General features: G+C 52.4%; 1 protein-coding gene across 9 annotated transcripts in view; it reads right to left on the minus strand.

The window, feature by feature from the left end:
* Window positions 1–23,351, minus strand: part of ARSG (arylsulfatase G) — a 130,915-nt gene that overhangs the window by 8,478 nt on the left and 99,086 nt on the right. For 3 of the 9 annotated variants that reach the window (XM_021066718.1, XM_013989905.2, XM_021066717.1), the window contains exons 9-11: window positions 13,442–13,550; window positions 6,010–6,130; window positions 498–588 (exon numbers count right to left, since the gene is read on the minus strand). In XM_021066718.1, the coding sequence (XP_020922377.1) occupies window positions 498–588; window positions 6,010–6,130; window positions 13,442–13,550 (321 nt within the window). Of the gene's footprint in view, window positions 1–311; window positions 404–497; window positions 589–3,278; window positions 6,131–11,775; window positions 11,993–13,441; window positions 13,551–23,351 lie in introns of those variants that run through there. The other 6 variants (XM_013989908.2, XM_021066719.1, XM_013989909.2 and 3 more) reach the window with 5 other exon arrangements.

Genomic DNA, 23,351 nt, shown 5'->3' on the forward strand with positions numbered 1-23,351 from the left:
ACTCTGATCATGTTTCTAAAATATACATTTAAGCCGGTCACAGGGTGAGCCAAGAAGGAGAGAGACTTCGGTTTGCTAAACAGACCTCTCGCATCTATTTTCTGAAACAATCTATTGTCAAGTAAATGACACTTGCAAGTATCTCTGAGCTTCCATTTAATGTTCAGCCAAACTGGCATTGAAAGCACAACAACGAGCTGAAACATTCTTCCTGTGAAAAGGGCTGTAAATGTGCTGGTCTCGCTCTGAGCTTTTGCTGGAAATCCAGGCGGGCTCTGAGCTTGCTGGAAATCCAGGCAGAAAGACCTTGTGTGCGTATTTGCGGGTGCAGAGGGCCTGCCGGGCCCTCGGGTGCTGAGCCCTTCTGCTGGGCTAGGGTTTGGGGGTGGCACCATCAGAGATGCTGAGAGGAGAAGGAGAACAGCCCACTGTCATTCCTGGAGGCCTGGGTGAGAGTCCAGGGGCGCGGGGCAGGGGAGGGGTGCTCACGAACTCACCAGTGACATAGAAGGCCTTGTACCGCTCCAGGCGCACGGTCTCAAGGGCTCCATCCTCTCCGGCCGCCCCACTGTTGGGGTGAAACAGCACCTGAGAAAGGGTGACAGGGCCTACGAGTAAGGAAATCTTGCTAGACTTGTGGTTGCCAAGGGGGAGGGGGAGAGGGGAGGGAGAGGGATGCACAGGGAGTCTGGGGTGAGTAGATGCAAGCTATTCCATGTAGAATGGCTAAGCAATGAGGTCCTGCTGTACAGCACAGGGAACTCGATCCAATCCCTCGTAACAGAACATGATGGAAGAGACTGTGCGGAAAAGAATGTCTGTGTATGTGTGACTGGGTCACTTTGCTGTACAGCAGGAACTGACAGAACTCTGTCATTCAATTATAATTTAAACAATTAACAAAACAAAACAAAACACAAAAAAACTCTGCTAGGTGCTCCCTGGACAGCATTCCTTTCTTTGTCATGGTCCCTGCTCCCCATTGTTGTGGCTCTGCACATGGGAGGAAAAAGAAATTTCCAGATTCAAAGCAAGGTGTAGACAGGATTGTGTCTGTTTTTATAGCCCAAAGACAAAGGAGGGCAAGGAGTGGTGTGCCATACACCTGCGGACCTGCTGGTTGGCTGGGGAAGAATGGGGTCTTTGTATATACTTGCTGGTTGGTTGGGGGCATATAGGGGTGGGGTAAGGCGTGGGCCCCAGAGCTCTTCCAGAGGGGGCGGGGGAGACGTAGGCCAAGTTGATCAAAGGGGAGGAGGTGAGAAGTGGGCTGCCTACCTTTCCTAGTATCGGGGTAGGAAGGAGTGGGCCAAGTTGCCCTTGGGCGGGAGGGAAGGTCCTTAGGACCATTGTAACAATTACAGTGAGACAAGTGGGATGAGAAGGGTCTGATAATGCTTCTCTCCCCGGGAGGCTTTTTGAATTCCATCTCCCTGGAGAAGCCTTGAAGTCCCACCCCCATCACACCCCCAAACCCACCCCTAGCCCCGCAGCCCAGCCCCCAAACACCGACAGACACAGGCCTGGGTCCACAATCAGCCAAATGCAGGGAGTCTGTGTGAAGCAGCCCTTTGGCTAGTAAGTTAATCGGAGTGGGTTACGGCTCTGCCTGAATTCCTAGGCTCAGGACTAGCCATGGAATCTGCGGGGTCCGGTGCAAAGTGAGGGGAGAAACCGAATCCAAAAATTAAGAATTTCAAGCACATGTGCTTTAACACAAGCGCAGGGTCCTTCTCTGTGGGAGACCCTCTGTGACTGCAGAGGTCACTCACCCAGGAGGTCGCCCTGCCTGAGCCCCACCTCTCACATTCAAGAAGTGGCCTGGGAACCTGCATCTTTTAGAAATATTCCCAGGGCGTCTGATGCAAAGGGGAGGGGATCGTCAGACCTCCTGGACAAAAGGCTTCTGCACCCTCCAGTCGACTTTTTGGCTCTCACGTGAGCAAAGCTGGCATAAAAGGCATCCCTGAGAGGATGGCTCAGCATGACTGGTCCAGAACTGCGCTCAGCCTTCCCTCGGGACGCAGGTCGCCTTTGACGCGGTCCTGCTGCGCTCAGACTGTGAGAAAACCTTCTTCACCAGGGATGGAAGAATCGCCCTGCCACACGGTTAACCTAGGGCAAGGTTGGGTAGAAAACAAATGACTAGCATCCTCAGTAAGCTGGTGGATTGAGGCTGGAAGCGTGAGACCAGCCCTGGTATGAATCATGACCGATATATATCGCTGGAAAGGCGCTTATGTGATTCAAAGTTTCCATGGAGCTAAAAAAAAAAAAAAAAAAAAAAATGAGAAACATCTGTTGCAGCAGTAAACAGCTGTCCCCCCAAGTTTCCCGGCTCTGAAAGGATGCCAGTGAGGGTGGGGCTCCTCCCACACCTGCTGCTTCCGTGCTCTCGTGACAATCCTGCAAGTACACCCCCACCCCACCCCCAGTGTGATGGCAGCAGGCTTCTTCCAAACAGGAAAAGAAGTCGCAACTCAAAACCCTCACTTCTTCCAACCCTGCAGGAAGCCAAGCCTCTCACCGCAGGAGGCTGTTTTGTTTCCTTCTGGAAAGGGCAGGAAGTGGGAGACTTGGAAAAATCTATTGTCAACTGATCTATGATGTCCTCAGACACCCAGAAGATGGGAGTCAAGGTCCGCCGGTTCCAATCACAGACGTTATTTGAGTTTCAGTAACAGAAAATCCATAAGGGTGGGCTGCCACGTTCAGGATATTTATCCAGCGTTACCAGGCACCACTTCCGAAATCCAAGAGGAAGCAAAGTGGCTCACTCTCAGAAACGTGGATGGACTTTGGAAAACTTGTATATGCCTTTCTTTCCCCTTCGGGCAGACTGACTATGGCGTTCTTGTTTATATCAACATAGGAAGGAGGCTGGTGAATTTACACATGAATCACAGCTGAAGACATTTCCTCTCCAGAGGACACTCGCTCCAAATTTCAAAGATAACTTTATCTTCTGCAAACATGTTGCATCTTCTCAGTGGTCTTTCTCACCTGTTGGCTTTGTTTTGTTTTGTTTTGCTTCAAGCAGGGGGCGTCTCTTTGCGTTAGGCTGGTGTTGATGCAGCTTCCCCAGAAGCAGGGGTCTCTGACCCCAGCAGGTGGGAGCTCACGGCTCCAGTTCTCCAAAAGTGGTCAGCCACTGGCCACCACTCCGGACAGCATCTTTCACCACTAGGGGCCTCCCTTCTCCCTAAGAGAAGTGATCCGTGTTCCAGAGACTAAGCCCCAGCCTCTGTTTCCTCAAAGTACCACCTCCAGGGACTTACCGAGCATTGTAAGACCCACGTAGCCCCAGACTGGTTTGGGCTGGATGGATGCAGAGCCATTAAGGAAGCCTTTCCTTGGCTGACAATTTTCAGACTTGGCCATGGCAACCTGGGGCTGAGAGAGGACTTGACATTACAATCTCCGCCTTCTTCTGGGAGCCAGACAAGCACAAAGTAGGATACTTGGTGCCAAGCTGTGTGCCCTCCCCCGCCCGGCTCCCCTGTCCCTCCTTGCGGTATCTCTCACTGCTCGAGGTCGGCAGCAGAAGGCCAAGCAGATGCAGGAACTTGCAGCATGGTGTCTGCGGCTACTGGTTTTGAATGTCGCAGACCCCACAGCTGTAGCTGCCCACGAAGGGGGTGGTGAGAAGATCATTCAGCAGGAAACCCAGTAGCCCATTATTTGCTTGTAAACCTCTCCCAATGGGGCCTGGGGTGGGGGCGGTGAGGCTTTGCCAGAGGGTACCCGGGGCCCAGGTTGCTTTAGCTCTTCCACTTTCCGTGACTCATTTGCAAAAGAGGGAAGAACCCCGTTGCTGAGATGTATTTGCATATTGTTCTGAGATGACGATCGAGGAGTTACTTGGAGTTTCTTGAAACTGGAATGGTTTTCTAAACCCACCCTTGTTAGAATGTCACGAGCCCCGGATGTCGCCAAGAGTGAACACACGAGTTGTGTTTATTAAAGACTTACGTGTGCGTATGTATGTATACACACATGTATGGGTGTGTGTGTCTGTTATCACTCATATTTTTACCCCCTGGCCCCCCTTCATCAAATTCGATTTCCTCTCGTCTCTTTTGGGGCTGACCAGAAAAGACCAAGGGCAAATTCAGGGCCACTGGCAACCTATGCCCGCCTCTCGAGCATCTTCATTTGCATGACAGGGGTCTAGCACTCTCCAAGGCTGGACACGGCCACAGGTGCCAGCACCCAGGCGCTTTCTCTCTTGAAGATCTCGTCGGCAGCTTCTGGCAGGTGGTAAGCACGGCTGTTTCCTTCTGGGCCACGGGGTGTGGTTAGGGAGCGAATCCGCCCGAGGCCAGCTGCATCACCACCCATCATCCATCCCCACAAAAACCCCAAACGGCCTTGTGGCTTCTCTCTGGTTCTCGTACCCAGTTCCCGGGCCCAACCCCATCGGGGCCTAGACCAGTAACTGTTAAGCCCCAAAGCAGGGGCCTCCAGGCGTCTGCAGAAAGCGGCAACTTGAGAAAGAGAGCGAGCCTTCTCGCCTCGGAAAGCGGAAGTTCCGCGCCAAGGAGCTGGCTTCCACCGGGGGCCGGACAACGTCAAGGAGACCGCAGTCCCCGAAGCCCTTCCTGGTGACCCCAATTATTCTATTAGCAGCCGTGTCATAAACACTCGGGAGCACCTCTCCGCTGACGTCCTCAGTCACCCCCCAGGGTCACATACTGCACACTCGCAGCCCAGGGGCGGAAACCACCTTCCTGCTTGGCTGGGGTGCGGGAGCAGGGCTCTGCCTGGAGGGGTCCGCAGCTCGGAGGGGGTCCGAGAGGCCGGGAGGAGCAGTCCTTCTCGGGGGGCCACCCCGGGCATCGTCTGACCACCCCTAGAGCCTCCGAGGGGGCCCACTCTGCACCCGTGTGCCAGCTGCCGGGAAGGGCAGCTCCAGGAACTGCCACCGTCCGTTTGACTCACTTCCCTGTGACCCCCGGTAAAGCCAGAAATAGACCCTTTGATGTGTGGGTCCCTAACTGAGAAGCCGGGCTCACCGGGCCTTCCAGAGGGGGTTCCGGGTTCCGCAGGCCTCCTTCCCTCCTCCCACTTCCTCTTCCTTTTGGCAAAAGTAAAACACACAGAGAGACAGGGAAAGGCCATCAGGCCCGACCCTTCCTGGCTGCCGCTGCCACCGAAGGCTTCAGAGCACACGGAAGCAGGGGACACTGGGGGCTGGAGAGCCGTGCGTGTGCTCAGCCCTCTAGGAGCCAGGAAAAGTCAAGGGCAAGAGGTCTTTCATTCATTCATCCTTCATGCATTCATTCATTCAATGTGAGCTTATTGCATGCCGGCTGGATGCCAGACACTGTGTCACCTGTACTGAGAATTCCACGGCGAGAACCCTGCCCTCGGAAGCTTTCCATTCTGACGGGGGAGCCCCACCATACACAACCCACAAGCCCTGGTCACGCACCGCATCCAACAAAAATGTGCCATGTGCCTGTATCCTGTCAGAAAATTAATTCGTGGTGAGAAAAAAAAAAAAAATCATTCGTCACAGGGAATAAGCACCAATGCACGGCCACCCTAAGCCAGACTATTACATATAAATCTGGATTGAGGAGTTCCCGTTGGGGCTCAGTGGGATAAGAACCTGACATAGCAACCATGAGGATGCAGGTTCGACCCCTGGCCCCGCTCAGTAGGTTAAGGATCCTGTGTTGCTGTGGCTGTGGTGTAGGCTGGTAGCTGCAGCTTCAATTCGACCCCTAGCCCAGGAACTTCCATATGCTGCAGCTGTGGCCATAGAAAAGGGGGGGGGGGAATCTGGGTTGAGCCAGGGGATTAATTAGGGAAGAAAGGGGGGGGAGTGGAAAGAGGGGTTCATCTCAAAGGAGTCACTCCTCGGGGGTTGTCAAAATGCATCTTCGGCAGCACGTATATCTCCTGAGGATGGTTCTGTTTGCACAAAGGCAGGCAGGCCCCAATGAGAGGCGACAGGCCAACCTCCTGAAAAGCCCACGTAGGACACATACCTTCTCTGCTTACCCTGTGCCCAGCTGGCGCCCCGCCAAACAGCACCTCAGAGGCATCCAGACCGTCAAAGTGTCGGTCCCCGGGCAAGCTGGCCCCGGCCAGGGCCACCACGGTGGGGAAGATGTCCAGCACGCTGCAGGAAGACCAGGACAGCATCAGCCCCCACCCTTCCCAGGCTCTCTCTCGCTGGCTGTGCTGTGGTCAAGAGCCGCCTGGACCAGCCCGGACCGAGCACCGTCAGCCCCCTGTGGGGTTCCCCCTCCCCGGGGCCTGCCTGCCTTCCGCAGGTCCCAGTTGGATGTCTGCTCCTCCAAGAGGCAGAATGGTGCCGTGGTGTTGCCTGCATTCACGTCCCAGCTCTCACCACCTGTCCGGTTCCTCAAACGCCTCAGGTTTCTGGTCTCTGAGTTCCCATGGTGGCTCAACTGGTTAAGAACCTGACTCATATGCACGAGGATGCAGGCTTGATTCCCGGAGCCTTGCTCAGTGGGTTAAAGATCCTGCGTTACTGCAAGCTGGGACACAGGTTGCAGATGAGGCTGGGATCCTGTGTTGCTGTGGCTGTGGCATTGCTGGGGAGTTGCTGTGGCTGTGGCGTTCAAGACTGCATCGCTGCCAATGCCACAGCTACAATTCCAATTCGACCCCTAGGCTGGAAACTTTCATATGCCACAGATGTGGCCCTAAAAAGAAAAAGAAAAGACGTTTTCTGGTCTCTAAAATGGGCGTGATAATAATAGAGTCCACTATTAGCGTGATCAAAAAGTGCCTACTGGATGTCTGTATTATAATTACCCACAGGGGCACCCCTGCAGACCTAAGAACTCAGGGGTTCTACCTGGCACCAACCAGGCCACTGCCACCCGCCGAGAGGGAACACTATGTGACGGGTGCCTGCAAGAGAACATTCACTTTGATGTTCCTTCCCTGGGTCTCTGGGTCACAAATACCTCGTCTTTGTTTAGAATGCCATTGTGTGTGAAACATTCCAGCCTCTTTTGCTTAGCTCTTTCACTCCCATTACAAAATAAGTACGTGTCCCCAGTGAGAAGAAATGATAACATCCAGAAATCCAAAGGAGCAGCCAGCACACAAACAGTCCCTCACCCAAAGGCAGCCACCGTGAACATTTCGGTGAATTTTGTTAATTTGATTTTCGTTTGAAGTCATGTGGTACAATTTTGACTCCGCTCTAAGGCCCATCTCCCGCCAGCCCACTGTGCTCACGTTAGGGAAAAACTCTTCAGCAGGAACAGACCGGCTGCCCCTTCCACCCGAGCTGTGCACCTGCGAGCCAGGCCCGCTGAGTCAGTGGGACCGGATGGAGCCCGGAGGGCAAGGGCAGCGTGAAGCTGGACTTCCCCAGGAAGGAGGGGCCACCTGAGGCTGGGCACAGTGGCAAACTTCAGACTTGTGCAGGGGGAAGGTCTCCAGGTCTACATCTGAGTCTGGGGAGGGTGGCATCACCACATCATCTTTCTCTTTAAATCTTTTTTTGTGGGTTTTTTGTTTTGTTTTGTTTTGTTTTGTTTTTGGCTGCACCCAAGGCATGTGGAAGTTCCCAGGTCAGGGAGCAAATTCGAGCCACAGCAGCAACCTGAGCCACTGCAGTGACAACGCCAGATCCTTAACCCGCTGTGCCATCAGGGAACTCAAAGCCTTACTTTTCAAGAGGAGCTACAGAAAGGACCCCTCCCCTCTGCCAGCCTCTTCTCCTCCTGTCCAGGACTCTGCCTACAACCCCAGGAGGACTCTCTCCTTTGACTATGATGCAGGGTGTTTCTGGTTCGCCTTTAGCTTTCACAATCCACGTAGCTGGCGGCTTATCTCTAGAGATACACATTCCAGGAGCTGACATCCCACATGCATGCAAAGTCAAGAAGTGCTCAGTAGGCACTTGCAGAGGACAGAACGGTCCAGAAACCTGTCCAGAGTCCAAGGTTCCTGCCTCAGAGCGGGCAGCACAGAGGACTGCAATGCAGTCTGAAAAGGCCAGGGCGGAAGGGGCTGCTGCTCTTTGTTGGAACTTTCTCTAAATGATGTCTCTAAGAGAGGTCGGCCTCACAGGTGGGTCAGATGAGTGAGCCAGAAAGACGGGATCCGAGTTCAGTGTTCAGAAAGCGTGGTCTACTTTCTTTCTCCATCTTCTTTCCGCCCCACCCCCTCCCTCACGTGAGGCGGAGCATCCGAATCCTGCTGCACTGATTCGAATCTTCACGGAATCCTATTACCCCAGAATGAAGCCAGATCCTCAGAGGGAGGATCCAGAGCTCAGAGGAAAGCTCCAGTCCCCGAGAAAAGCATCCCTCTCCATGACACGCCAACCGAGCCCTGAAGCTACCAAGAGGTCCCTCTTCATGGAAAGGAGGAAGCCAAGCTCCCCCCAGCACCACCAAGGGTGGGAGATCCTCTGGGCACACAGAGCCCCAGGGCTGCCCACCCACCCCCCCAACCCCCGGCGCCAACTTGGAAAAAGCATCGGTCCTGCAAAGCCCACCAAGGTGGCCCCCAGCCACTGCAAACCCTACCTAGGAAACAGGTCCTGGGAGTCTCTGAAACCTTGGGGAAAGGGACCAAAAAAAAAAAAAAAAACCAACCTCAAACCTAATTTTCAAGTTTCCACAATTACTATGATTCTCAGGGAGGAAGGCTTTAGGGAGACACTTTCTAACCTTCATGAAACCTTGGTTCCGTTGCCTTTGCGGTCGCTTCCTCCATATGAAACACTCAAAACTGTATTTTACAACTGTGTTGACATCAAGAGTAGCTAACTACCATTTCCTTCAACCTAAAAGAGTGTGGTTGTTTTTCGCCCGGCTTTAAAAGCAAATTTAAATTTCACGTGCCCCGGCGCTGTGCCTCTCTGCTCTATCGGAAAGTGGGCCCTGGCTTCTGGGAACCAGGCAGGGCAGTCAAGAGCTAACTCACGCAAGGGGGGAGACTGAGGCTGCTTTGTGCCATGACACAGAAGGCAGCGCTGGGACTCAGCATTTATTTGCAGGTCCTGGGGCCCACGTGAAAAGATTTTCATCTTTTTCTCATTTGGCTTCGGCCAGCCCCAGGCGCTGAAGGTCGGTTCAGAGGAAGTGCGCACATTTGTGTTTCCATCCAAGGAATTGCCAGAGGAACCTGGCTGCGTTGACTGGGTGATGGCGAGGAGGATGGCGGGGGGAGCGGGAAGCTGGGCTGGAAGGGGAGCGGCTCCCGGCGGAACAGCCGGAACCGCGGGACACGTGCAGACGGGAACCGAGGTGCTTGCTGGCCTGTCCTGGGGTGGAGGGTGGGGGTGGAAGGAAGGGTGTCTCCTAGACGCTGGGGACACTATATCTGGGAAATGGCGGGTGTGACCTGAAGGCAGGAAGTTAGGGGGTGAGGAGGGATGGGGGTGCACGCGGTGGGCGCGTTTCTGTCCTGTGTCTGGAGTGAGGGAGGGAGAGCAGAGCATCCCCCAGACCTGGAAGGGTGGGAGTGGTCCCTAAGACAGGGGAGGATGGGGGGGGGGGGGCACATCTTTTTTGGCATTTAGTTGTGCGTTTCTTCCTGCGTTATAATTGGCTCTCCACTCTCGTCATCCCTGGGGAAAGCTGGGGTTAGGGAGGCGGCCCTCCCTCCAGGCCCCCTTCAGGTCCCTGTTGGAATCCAGCACCATCTTTAAGGAGCACAGGGTGGGGGGCAGTGCGCATGTCCATTGCAGAGCAGAGCGCGCTAGGAGGGAGGGTGGGCGTGAGACCACCTCCCCGTCTCCCTCCACAGCCCACTGCCAGGCACAGGCGGTGTGTGAAAGGGGATGTGTGGCCAGGCCCTGCCCCGGCAGCATGACACCTAGGCAGATGACCCCGACGCGACGTCATCTCCTTGCAGCTCCTATTTCCAGGACTCAGTTCGGAGCCTCAAGACCGCACAGAACCAGCCGAATCCCCCTCCGCATGACTGCCTGCCTTTTGGATGCGGGAAGAGAGTCACGAGCTTCCCCCGGGGGATCATCCGCTCTCCCGGCTAAACAGACCTCTGTTTTTCAAATGAGTGATTTCAAGCCCTGTCTACCCTTCTAGTGGCTATAGACTTGCCCTGGGCTCTCCAAGAGAGGGGTCCTCTGTCCTGAACAGAGATGGGGCCTCCTGGCTCAGATGCAGAGCAGACCCTGCAACTTTTTGTCCATGACTAAGACAAATTGCATGGTATGAGAGCCGTGCTTGTCAGCCAGAATAAAGACTGTCCTCCCTGAGCTGCGCCGAGTCATTCTGGTTGTCACTCCTGGGACTGGGGGAGCTACTGGCATCTAGTGGGTGAAGGCCACGGATGCTGCTAGACATCTGACCGTGCGCAGGACAGCCCCCCAGCACAAAGACCATCCGGCCCAAAATGTCAACAGTGCCAAGTCGAGATACCCCCCTGGAGGGTTTCCAGGTCAAACCACCGGGCCTCTTTCACGGGTACTGCCAAGCCCTGCCCTCCTGGAGGGTCCTCAGAAGCCTTCTGTCTGCTGTGCCCGTTGTTCCATGCCCAGCCCCTAGAGCCATGATGGACCCATAATTGGGCATATCAATAAATCTTGATTGAATAACTGAACTTCCCCCCTTCCACCCCTGTGTCACTGGGCTTTGGGGTCAGGGTATATGTAAGACCTTTCTTTTGACCTTATCATATCATCTTGGTGCACACCTGAATTTTGTTTGTTTTAGTTTTGTTTCATTTTTTTTGGCGGGGGAGGGGAGGAGCCCACAGCATGTGGAAGTTCCCAGGCCAGGGATGGAACCCAAGCCATAACAATGACCTGAGCGGTGACAACACCAGATTCTTAACCTACCAGGCCACCAGGGAACCCCACACTCGAATATTTTCACAGCAGTTACATCTAAAGGTAACCAATAGAGGAGTTTCCTGGTAGCCTAGCAGTTAAAGGATCTGGCATTATCACTGCTGCAGCTCAGGTTTGATCTCTGGCCCAGGAACTTCCAAATGCTGTGGGAGCCACCAAAAATAAAAATTAAAGGGTAGTTCCCTTCAGGGCTCAGTGGAAATGAGTCTGACTAGTATCCATGAGGATGCAGGTTCGATCCCTGGCTTCACTCAGTGGGTTAAGGATCCGGCATTGCCATGAGCTGTGGCGTAGGTTGCAGATGTGGCTCAGATCTGGCATTGCTACGGCTGTGGCCTAGGCCAGCAGCTACAGTTCCAATTTGACCCTTAGCTTGGGAACCTCTATATGCTGCAGGTGCGGCCCAAAAGCGACCCCAAAAAATAAAAATGAAGTTAACCGATGGGATTAGGGTGGCCCCCTTCTCCCCAGACCCCCCAACACTCCTTTTTACTTTTCTGTATTTATGTCAATTTGTCTACTCGCTGGTGCCCATAATTCCTTAGGACCCCTGGAATTAAGAGATTCTGGCCTCAGCTCAGAGTGGCGGAAGGCAGTTATCACTGAGCTGGAAGGAGATCTATATCCTCTGGGGAGTAAATACCAGAATAAATGATAGAATATCGGACTAAGGGAGTTCCCGTCGTGGTGCAGTGGTTAACGAATCCGACTAGGAACCATGAGGTTGCGGATTCGATCCCTGCCCTTGCTCAGTGGGTTAACAATCCGGCGTTGCCGTGAGCTGTGGTGTAGGTTGCAGATGCGGCTCGGATCCCGCGTTGCTGTGGCTCTGGCGTAGGCCGGTGGCTACAGCTCCGATTCAACCCCTAGCCTGGGAACCTCCATATGCCGCAGGAGCGGCCCAAGAAATGGCAAAAAGACAAAAAAAAAAAAAAAAAAAAGAATAGGGGACTAAGTACCATAGTAGGTGGAGTGTCTGGCTGGGCTTCCAGGAACGCGAAGTCATTAGCATCAGTTTCTGAAATGTGGATCATAGCATCCTTCTTCGAGCGGACCCTGAGGGAGTCCGGGCAGTGAGGACGTCCCCCCAAGTTTGCTTTCCATGGATTCGCAGGGGAAAATAGCAAGAGGATGAGTGCTATGACGGCAAACTGTCTTAGTACAATCTGGACGAACCTAAAGCCAAAAATATCCGGAGTGGCTGATGGGCGTGTTGGTACCGTCCTGGTAAAATTCCAAGCAAACGTTACCTTGCACCAAGCCTTGCTTCCTTTGAATACTCGCCAAGCGATCCCCTAAGTCAGCTGTCACCTCTGAGGCCCAAAATGATGTATAAAAGGATGCAATGTTATTACGGTGGCGTAGCCGACTATAGTGGAGCTTCTCAACAGAGAAGCGCGTGCTGGGTTTCTGTAACTTGAGAGACAGCCGAGTTCTTCGTGCACGGCCAGCCCAGCCTGTGAACACTTGGCCTGAGTGCACCAAGTCAGCCCCATAAAAAGCAGCCCGCCTGGCCCTCTTCCCGGCCGGCCTGACATCACACACTCCAGCCCGAGCTGTTGTTGTCACACCTGCTGATACAGGGCTGACCGGGAGTTCCTGGGGGCCCTGAGGCTGCCAGGGCCAGGGCCTACTCACCCCTACTTTGGCCATCACAGCTGTTGACCTTTCCTTTGCCCTGGGCTTCAGCCCCCCTGCTTCCTCCCCGTCACCCACTCCCCCTCTGGGGAAACTGGAGGAAGGCAAGGCTGTGTTCCTACTGGGGTGTGTTCTCTAGGCCAGAACCCATCGGGTTAATGGTGAAGGACCTTTGGAACTAGGAAATTAGTGTTTAACCAGAATAAACCCTCTGAGCATGGGAGCAAGCATCTGTCTCTACAGAGCAGCCCCCTTTGTCTGTGGTGCGTACACGGCAGAATCACGGAGAGGATGGCCCTTCTGGAGCGAGAAGGCCCCAGTAGATGTCACGACTGCTTCACCGCATGCACACCAAGGCCAAATTCTGTGCCAAGGGGATGCCCACCCCCTGGATCTGCCTTAATAAGGAGATCAGAGCAGTCACGAGATATCAGCACGTTTATAGTTGTGCCACAAATAAAGGAAGCACCTCATTGTAAAAGCTTCTTTGCCAGAGGTAGGAAGAATGTCCCCACCTAAGGACTCATGCTTTCCCTACTGGCTCCATGGATCCACTACCCAGCTCCCTTCCTGACAGGGCATGTGGGCATTTAGACTCCTTTCTCAGGGTCATCTGCTTCCCAGTGACATGCCTAGGACACGAGCCCTACCTCCATCCCCACCCATCCATTTGGCCCAGGCCAAAAGTGGACCTCCTGGCAGCCGCTTTCTCTTTGGCAGACACCACTGTGCCCCAGCACTGAAGGGCGTGAAACCCACCCCATTCCCTCTTCGTGGACATTATCCCCAGAGGATGGCTTGCAAAGAGTCCCAGGGCACTTCTGCTTTAAGTAGCAGGTGGAATTGCCTACAGGCAGCTCCATGCTGCTACAGTCTGAGTTTGGAAAATATCTGGGGACACCTGGCCAAGGCAGGTGACAGATGGGGTCTCTCTTCCGGGTCGTCCATGGCTTTTTCTTACAACTGAAGGTAGTTTGGGTCCCGTACCTTAACAAAGCAGTGCTGGTGACATTGGTGGGGACTCTGCCAGGCCAGTAAGCCAGAGCCGGGACACGGTGCCCTCCTTCCCAGGTGGTCTGCTTGGCCGGACTTCCACCTGTGAGAGAAAGGGAGCGGTTGGTTCTCTGGGGAAAAAACGTCCTTCTCTTATGGGGCCTAAGAGTTTCCAATAATTCCACCAAAGGAATGACTTCCTTTAGTAACCAGCTTTTTTTTTTTTTAAAGGGCCACACCCGCAGCATATGGAGATTCCCAGGCTAGGGGTTGAATCAGAGCTACAGCTGCCGGCCTACACCACAAACACAGCAAAAGAGCTGGGATCCGAGCCACGTCTGAGACCTACACTCCAGCTCACAGCAACGCCAGATCCTTAACCCACTGAGCGAGGGCAGGAATCGAACCTGGGTCCTCATGGATACTAGTCAGATTTGTTTCCACTGAGCCACGACAGGAACTCCCCCTGCCCTTTTTTTTTCTTTTAGAGCGTAACCTGCTGTTTTTACTCATCTAGCTAATCTCTTTCAATAAGTGCTTTTATTTTACTAGATTCAGGGAAATAGTTGCTCCTGTCACTCTCTGTTGAGTCATGTCCCTTAATTTCTTCATGCCACTTAGAACACTTGAACTCGTCCGGCTTGTTACTGACTAGTTTACCGTCTGCACACCGCAAGCCGGCATCGGTCTTGCGCACCCAAGACACAGTAGGTGCTTAGGAAATATGGGCTCAATGAATGAATGAATGAAGGTGGGTGTCTTCCTACTGACCATGAGAGGTCTGTTTAGGATGAAAAAGTGAAATTATTCGAAAGGAGATAAAAGTGGAAACTCCCCCCCCCCTTCTGTTATTTGATCTGCTCAATAGATGTTGTTGCATTTGGTTCCCTCTGCTTTGCCTTTTTTTTTTTTTCCTTTTTTGTTTGCTTTGTTTCCCTTTTTTTTTTTTTTCTTTTTTGTGAATGAATGAGTTGTTCCGATGTTGTGGAGACAGTGTTCGTAACAGCGGCGACCTCTTGCCGCTCTCGGCGGGAGGTAAGAACCATCTATGTGCAATCTATGAATTTCCACTTGGTAATTAAAGGAATTATTTTTGTAACCGAGAAGTCAAAAGTGACCGCCGGGATCATGATGACTGGCGGGCTGGAAGGGATGAGGTCATGCTTTATGGAAACATCCTGAATACATGTTGGGTTGAATTAACCATGACCGGCCCCACCACTCCCACACACACCCCAACCTCGTCTCGCTGAGCCAAGGATTCCACAAAGTTAGCGTGTAGCGGAGTCTTTCCAAGGCAAACGCTGTGTGCGCCTCACACATACCGCGGTCATGCAACTTCCTTATGTTTGGCTGGCATAAGAAATGACAGCGGCGATGCCAGAGGGAGGGGGGCCAGAAGACCAAAGCTTCTGTCACTCTGCGCTCACCCTGCAGCCAACGGAACCTTTGAGGTCCCTGGCCCGCCACACGTTCTTGGAAGGTTCTCATAACCCGCTTTGGAATCCCCCAAGTGTGGAAGTAAGAGACAAAGCACAAAACAACGCCTATCCTTTGACGGTTTCTGGTTAGGGGTGGGGGGTTCTCAAAACCAAGTGAAGCTGTGTGGGCTGAAGGAGAAACGCTTTGACGTGGCCCGAGAATTCTCCACGACGTTTCTCCCATCCAGAGCCATGCCTCCCATAAATAATACCTACAGAGCCCACTCCCAAGTATTCACGCATATGGGAACGGAGAATCTAGAGCCGCAGCAAGCACACGACACACTCCCACGTGGCTCTGGAATGCATGACTTATGCTTCAGCTTAAGGCCAAAGAGCAGGGAGGGAGCATCTAAGCTCACATGTGCTGGATTGCTGCAGATAATCCCTCCCCGCCCCCCTCCACCCCCGTGGGGGGCATTCCTGTGGAAGCTTGGGGAATAGGTGGGTGAAAATATGGACTCCATTTATTTGCATGTCCACAGAGCACAAAATTGAAAGAACTTGCGTAGCCTTTGAGGCCAGATGCTAAGGAAAGGTGAGAGTTTCTATTGCAAATAACAAGCCAATAATTCTGAGGGCCAGCTAGAAGGCCAGAGCCGGGGACCTGCCCTGTGGTAGGCGATGGGCACCAGAGTTGGCACACAGGACTGCACCTCGGCCTCCAGGATGTTTCCAGAAGGGTACGCTAGCCCCTAACTAAGAAATTTGCTAACTGGTCTTCACCACCAGCGGTTCTGCTCGTTTGCCATAATCTTCTGTATTGTTCTTTTTCAGATGAGCGACTTTCCTAACTCAGGAAACTATGTCAATGTGTTTATCTTATTTCAGCAGAGAGTTGAAAGCTACAGAGGTTATAGGAGGAATTCGGCCAGTTATAAAATGCGTATATGTCAGCAGAGTGGACAGCCACCTGCAAAAACTCAGGAATTAAGGCAAAGAGAGGAAAAGGTTGGCCAGAGAGAAGCCCCTCGGTATAGACACGTGGAGGGAGGGGATCCCTCTGCATGTTGTCAAGACTGGCCAGCTGGTACTGGCTGTACCTTAGGTTCTGGTTTTACCAGAAAGACACAATTATATATTCCAGCCATGCCCACAAGCCTTGTATTCTTGAAAGGAATTTATCCTAAAAGAGCCCAGAGTGTGGGTAAGCAATTATAAAAAATATGTCCCCCACAGCGTGGTGCATTATCTAGTCCATTTTTTTCTTTTCTTTTCTTTCTTTTTTTTTTTTTTTTTTTTTTTAGGGCCACACCTGCAGCATATGGAGGTTCCCAGGCTAGGAATCGAATCGGAGCTGCAGCTGCCAGCCTACGCCACAGCTGCAGCAACGCTGGATCCCCTTACTAAGTGAGGCCAGGGATCGAACCTGTGCCCTTTGGATACTAGTTGGGTTCTTAACCCTCTGAGCCTCAACAACAGGAACTCTCATTTTCTCACTCCAAATCCCGGTATCTCGTGAGCACTGCTGGGGGTGGGCGAACTTAGCGGGATCCGACCAGCATCCTCTGGGGGTCTCCAGGGTTGATGCTAATGGAAACTCACCCCAAGGTAAACATAAAAATAACAGAACAATGATGTCCCCTATAGACTGAGCCCTTCCTAAGAACTCAGTGCACCTAAGTATATTGCTAAGTGCCTCCCTGCATTATCTCACTTAATCCTTATGACCGCTGTGGGAGCTCAGCATGATTATCCCCATCTTTCAGATGAAGAAGTTGAAGCTCAGAGAGGTTAAGTAATTTGCCCAAGGTCACACAGCAAGGAAACCATAGAGTCAGGATTTGAATCCAAGTCAAACCTCTCAGCCAGCACCCTGACCCATTAAATCTTCTAGGGCCTACTAGGGCAGCGGTTCCCATCCTGGCACGTATATTCGAATCACGAGGGGAGCTCTGAAGAAATACCCATGCCACGGTCCCTTTCCCAGAGATTATGATTTAACTGGCCTGGGGTGGGGCCTGGATATCAGTTCCTCATAACATTCTCCAGGTGATTTAATGCAGAGCGCGCCCGTTTCAGGGCACGGGTGAAGAGACCAAAGGGCAAAATCAAAAACTGGACAAAATGCATTGCGGAACTAACTGTAGCTTGTGTGTGTTTTATTTTATTTTTTATTTTTGTCTTTTTGCCTTTTCTAGGGCCGCTCCCACGGCATATGGAGGTTCCCAGGCTAGGGGTCTAATCGGAACTGTAGCCACCAGCCTACACCACAGCTCACGGCAAGGCTGGATCCCCAACCCACTGAGCAAGGCCAGGGATCGAACCCCCAACCTCATGGTTCCTCGTTGGATTCGTTAACCACTGCGCCACAACGGGAACGCCTCCTGTGCTTTGTGATGACCGGTTTTGCATGGCCCACACCTCTCTACCTTCACGCCACGGGATCGTAAAGGGGACCCTAGACGTAGGAGCAGTAGCTAAGTCCACACATTAAAATCTGCCCTTTGTAATTTCAGAAGCCACTCGTTAGCGGAGCACAACCTTCCTCCTTGGATCCACGGCACCGGCACATTCAAAGTGTCGGTGGCGTTCGGCTTTCTGTTGAGAAATGCATGTCTCCTGGTCATAAGAATGCATTTCAAGGCCCTTGTGGTTAGTTATGACTCTAATTAAGGCAGAACCCTCTTACTTAAAGCAATAAATATTTAGCCTCAGCAACCAAAATATAAACAGAACCATGATTCATAAATTTGCTTACTTGTTCTTCCCTGGCTGCAGCGGCGAAGGGGCATGTTCCGTGATACATCGAGAAAAGGGCAGACGGAGGAGGATGCACTGCGACCTACGCGGAGGAAAAGCGGTCCTTCCCAGAAAGAGCCCGAAAGTCCTCTTTCCCTGAGTCAGAAAGGCAGGGTGGCTAAGACGGAGGCTGGCCAGGTTCTTAGCACCCGGCGCCACCAGGAGGACCCCCAGAGATGTATTACGCCTGGGGTGGGGCTCTGATCCCGGGTCATTCTGACACCCACCTCTGAGGACCAGAGTTTAAGAAATAGTAGTAGGAGGGGAAACAAGAGGCTGCTTGCTCATTGTGAGGTCTTGGGCAGAATTCTCACCCTTCCTCTGTCTCAATGTCCTCAGCCGGAAAGGGGTGTACTGATCTCAAGGGATTGTGGGGAAAGTTACGTAAGACAATGTATATAAAGATCTAAGCAAGGGCCTTTGGCAAGGGGCCTGCCACGGAAGTGCCCGATGAATGCAATCCAAAAAAAACCAAACCAAAACAAAAAACCCAAAACAGACCCCACACAAAACCAAATTACCTACAGAGAGAAAATAGCAGAAGTTGCAACCTGGCAACCCAGACGCTGAATTCAGCCCCCGACCACTTGGTTTTGGCAAGAATCGTCGTTTTTTGTTTTTGTTTTTGTTTTTAAACTAATTTTGACTGTCATTAGACAGAGCCCTCTCTCCAATTTACTGAACCCTTAAGGCTGTCTGCCAACAGACAAAAACAAACGTTTGTTCCTTGATATTACCTGCCTGGCCCCCAAAGGCATGTGTATTTGTGACTCGGGTAGGAGAACACGCCTGTTCTGGGGAGCACACATTCTGTAACCTTCTCAAGAAGCAGGCTTCATTTCTAAATATAAATACATGACCTTGCCACAGATACCCGGAGTGCACAGGCTAGTTTTCTAGAAACACAGGGCAGCCGGGCCTCCGTGGGGATCGAGGACTCTGGCTGGCCTGGAGTGGCCGTGAGTGTGGTGATGGGGACCTTCCAAGCCTGGTGGCCTGTGGCCGGGAAGAAGACAACTGGCCTTCCACTGCGTCCCTATCAGCTGGCCAGGCCCCCATCTGGGCCCAAAGGCCATCACCCCTTGTCCCTGGCTCCCTCACGCAGCCCCACCTCTGACCCTTCTCCGTCCTAAATCCTGTCCCCACCTGGACAGAAGGCCCGGGATGTAGCGGCCGCTTCCCAGGGGGATGGGTTATGTAACAACCTGATAGCATCAAATTACAACCAAGGTCTCCTCGAAGGCGAGGGTGCCAAGTCCAACAGCATGTTTGCTCATCACCAAGGAGGAGGAAGGAACAGTTCTGCTCTTCAAATAAAACAAGAAAAGATTTTCCAGACAGAGGAGCCGACCGTGAGGGGACAAACAAGGTGTTGATCCCGTCCCGGGGCGGAAACAGGGTCTGGGGTGGGGGGGACAGGAGGGACGGCTGCTCTGAGCCAGGCCTGCGCTGGGGCCGAGGGCTCAGGGCCGGCTGCTTTGTCTGGGAGGAGGCGAGGCGGCTCTGCCATGCCCCCCCCGCCCCCCCCAGTTCCTCCTCACCCCTGCAGGGAACAAGCCAAGCCCACTGGAGCCTCCTCCCTCCAGCACGGGGTAAAAGGATGACTCCAGGAGACGCTGCCTCATCCCATCAGCTGAGCAAAGCGGCCGGGCCAGGAAAGGGAAGGGAAGACAGGGAGGGGGGCCGGGGGCCCTGGGAACAGGGGAAGGCAGCGCGTGGCCTGATGTACTGGGCTGGCTGCGGGGAGAGAGAAGCAGGGCTCTGGGTACTGTTTGTCCTCCTCGGTTGCGAAAACATGGACTGTCTCCTCTCTTTCATCTACTCTCGGGACCGGCCCCCTTTACAGCAGAATATGCAGGCATCCCGTGGACAAGAAACTTGAGTGAGGAAGGGCAGCTGGTCCAGACAGACCCCCAGCGCCTCTCCCGTGACCCAAGGCCCCTGGCCACACCCCTTCCACCCAAGGGGGCTCTGCCTGGCTTCCCAGAGCCCCCCTGGCAGCATGCTGGGCAGAGAGGAGCAAGAAAGTTGTGGATGAGTTGACAGGGAGCTGCTCTGGAGAATGAGGAGGGGAAGCATTGCCTCCTAAGCAACGTTTGCTTTCAGAACCTCCTGAGCAAAGAAGCGCACAGCATCCAGTTCCAGCCCCCTGCCCCAAATGCAAGTGCTCTGTGCCACGGATACCGCATCCAGCCACAGCATCTGTGCAAGGCCTTGCACCCTAAAAGGGTGTTATCTTGAGAGGAATGAAATCCAGCTTCAGAGCAAAGATTCCCCAGCTGGAGGCCCAGAACACTTGTCAAGCGCTCCATATGTTATTTAAGTCGCCCGTGTGCTTCAGTAGGAAAATCTTTCTCAGGGCGTTTTTTCCAATTCTTCTCTTGGTGGAGGAGCCTCCGTTTGCTTTGGTTGGCAGTGAAGAACTGGCGTCTTACAGGGGACAGTGGAGGCCAGGCTCCAGGCTGCGTACACCCCGCCCCGCCCCAGGCAGTATCCCGGTTGCCTCCCCCCCCAACGCACAGTCCCATGCGGTGGGCCTGCACCAGCATCACAGAGGAGGAAACGGGCCAGAAGGGGCAGGGGGCCGCTGGGGACCAGTTCCTAAACTGAGTCGAGACCCAAGCCTGCAAACCCATCCTTCCCCCACCACCACACTCCGCCTCCCACAGGGGCTAAGAAGATTTTCCTTAACTACCGCGGGGTCCACAGCAGTAAGACAGGATTTTCCAGATGGTTCAACAGCTGGTCGGGTGTAACGAGATGTGAGGAATCCCAGTCACGTGAGTGAAGGAATGAGATGAGCCGGCGGTGGTCGAACGCGGGGGGCCTCCTCCCTCAGAGGCTGGCCTGCGGAAAGCCCGCCACCTCCCCCCACCAGCCTCAGTTTCCTCGTCTGACCCACCAGGCGGCTGGCATAATGATGGCTGAGGCCTCTGGCCCTGGCGCTGTTTGAACGGGGGGGTATGCCTGGAGATCCTGTCTCGCGCTTCTCTTATTTATCATCTTGGGCTCAGGAGAAATGAGTCTAGCCCTTGCCTGGCTCCCTAGACACAACCCCAAGGATGTTAGAGAGGTCTCGGAAAACTGAACAATGCCCCAGGGGAAGTGGGCAATGGAGTGTTTAAAGTGTCTGGGGAATTCACGGGAGCGCCCGCTGTGGCACAGTGGGTTAAGAACCCGATTGCAGGGGCCCTCGGGTGGCTGTGGAGGCATGGGTTTGATCCCCAGCATTTGGTATTTATGTGCATCACTGCATTAAAGCCCCAGTGGGTTAAAGGATCCCACGTTGCCGCAGCTGTGGCTGAGATTTAATCCCTGGCCTAGGAACTTCCATATGCCCCGGGTGCAGCCATAAAATAAAATAAAATAAAATAAAGTGTATAGGGAATTTCTTGGGGGTGTTGAGAATCTGGCGGGACTCAGCAGCGGTGATATTTGCACAACCTTGTCAATGTGCTAAATACCCCTGAATCGTACAATTTAAAGGGCTAATTTTATGTTAACATGAACCTCCCCTCCATTTTGTTATTTTTTTTCTTTTCCTTTTTTCTTTTTTTGGTCATACCTGAGGCATGCGGAAGTTCCTGGGCCAGAGATCAAACCCACACCACAGCAGCAACCAGACCCCCAGCAGTGACAACACCAGCTCCTTAACCCACTTAACCCAGGGAACGCCTCTCCCCTCCATTTAAAAAATGAAACGTCAGGAGTTCCTATTACGACTCAGTGGATTAAGGATCCAGTGTTGCCATGAGCTGCAGCAGTGATCACAGATGTAGTTAGGATTGGACTCCTGGCCCAGGAACTTCCATAGGCTGCAGGTGCGACCCTAAAAAGAAAAAAAAAAAAAAAATGGAATGTCACTTTCTTAAAAATGCTTCCACAGTGCTCCATTTCCTTAGAATTAAGACTCAAAAGTGTTCACGTGAAAGAAAAGACCTCTGAACACTGGCCCCAGCTTTCCCTGTCTCTCTACTCAATCTGCTCCCACGCGTTCCAGACACACAGGCAGCTGGGCACTCAAACCACTCAGGGAAGCCTCCGCTGCCCTCCCAGGTCGACGAGAAGGCCCTGCGCTCCCCTCCATCCCGGGGTTCCTCCACTCACCTCTGCTCCCAGCTCTGCCCAAGAGCACTTTCTGCAGTGATGAAAACGTGCTATATTTACAAGCTCCACCAGCGCCACGCAGCTTCTGAGCCCTTGAAGTGTGGCCAGCGTGACCAAGGCACCCGATTTTAATGTTAATATAAGAAAATAATCATATAGACGGTTAGCGCCTGGCATATTTTAACCTGCATCAAGGTCACCTGAAGGATTTGTTAAAACACAGATGGCCAGGAGTTCCCTGGTGGCTCAGCAGGTTAAGAATTCCTACATGGTCACCGCTGCGGCGAGGGTTTAATCCCCGCCCCAGGAACTTCTGCATGTGTGGCCCCCAAATCAATAAACAAAGAAATCAATAAAAACACAGACGGCCAAGACCTATCCCCAGGTTCTTCTCTCTCTCTCTCTTCTCTTCTGTCCTTTCCAGTTTTACTGAAACATAGTTAACATATGGTCCCTGTATACCTGCAAGGTGCGTAGCCTAGGGACGTCACTTAGCTACATCGTGACATGACTGTCGCAGGACATTTAGTGACCCTGCATCATCTCATAAAGATACAACATCGAAGCATGAGAACAGACATTGTTCCTTGTGATGAGACCTCTTCGGATTTACTCTCTGGACACACGTAACATGGAGCAGGGTTAATTATACTTATCATGATGTACCTTCCATCCCTCGCAGTTAGTTATCTTATACCTTGAAGTTTGTACCTTCTGCCTGCCTTCATCCAAGTCTCCCTCCTGCCCCTCACCTGCCACAAATATGATCTCTTTTTCTACGGGTTTGTTTGGTTTTGAAGTGTGATTGATCTGCAACTCTTCTGTCAGTTCCTGGTGCACGACCCAGGGGGTTGATATGTTTATTCAGATCAAAATGATCATCAGAAGTCTAGTCATCTGTCACCATACAAAGATATTTTACAATTATTAACTATCTGCCACATTCTGTACATGTCATTCCTGTGACTCATTTGTTTTGCAGCTGGAAGTGTTCACTTCTGGATCTCCCTCGCTTATTTCTCTCTTCCCTCCACACCCCTCCCCTCTGACAACCACGTGTGTGTTCTCTGTATCAATGACTCTGTTTCTATCTTAGGTTTCTTCATTTGTTTCTTTTTTAGACTGTACATACAAGTGATATCATACAGTATTTTTCTTTCTCTGTCTGACTTAATGTCACTTACATAATACCCTCTAGGTCCATCCACGTTGTTGCAAATGGCAGGATTTCATTCTTTGTCATGGCTAAATAATATTCCATTCTGTATATACCTGACGTCTTCTCTATCCATTCATTTATCAATGGACACTTAGGTTGCTTGCATATTTTGGCTATCATAAATAATGCTTCAAGGAACATAGGAGTGCACGCATCTTTTCAAATTAGCATTTTTGTTTTCTTCGGGTAAATACCCAGGAGTAGAATTGCTAGATTGTATGGTAGCACTATTTTTATTTTTCGAGGAACCTCTATTCTGTTCTCCACAGTAGCTGCACCAATTTACATTTCCACTAACAGTGTATGAGGGTTCCCTTTTCTTCACATCCTTGACAATGCTTGTTAACCCAGACAA

The sequence above is a fragment of the Sus scrofa genome, chromosome 12 (assembly GCF_000003025.6).
Source record: "Sus scrofa isolate TJ Tabasco breed Duroc chromosome 12, Sscrofa11.1, whole genome shotgun sequence".
Classification (NCBI taxonomy): Eukaryota; Metazoa; Chordata; class Mammalia; order Artiodactyla; family Suidae; genus Sus; species Sus scrofa.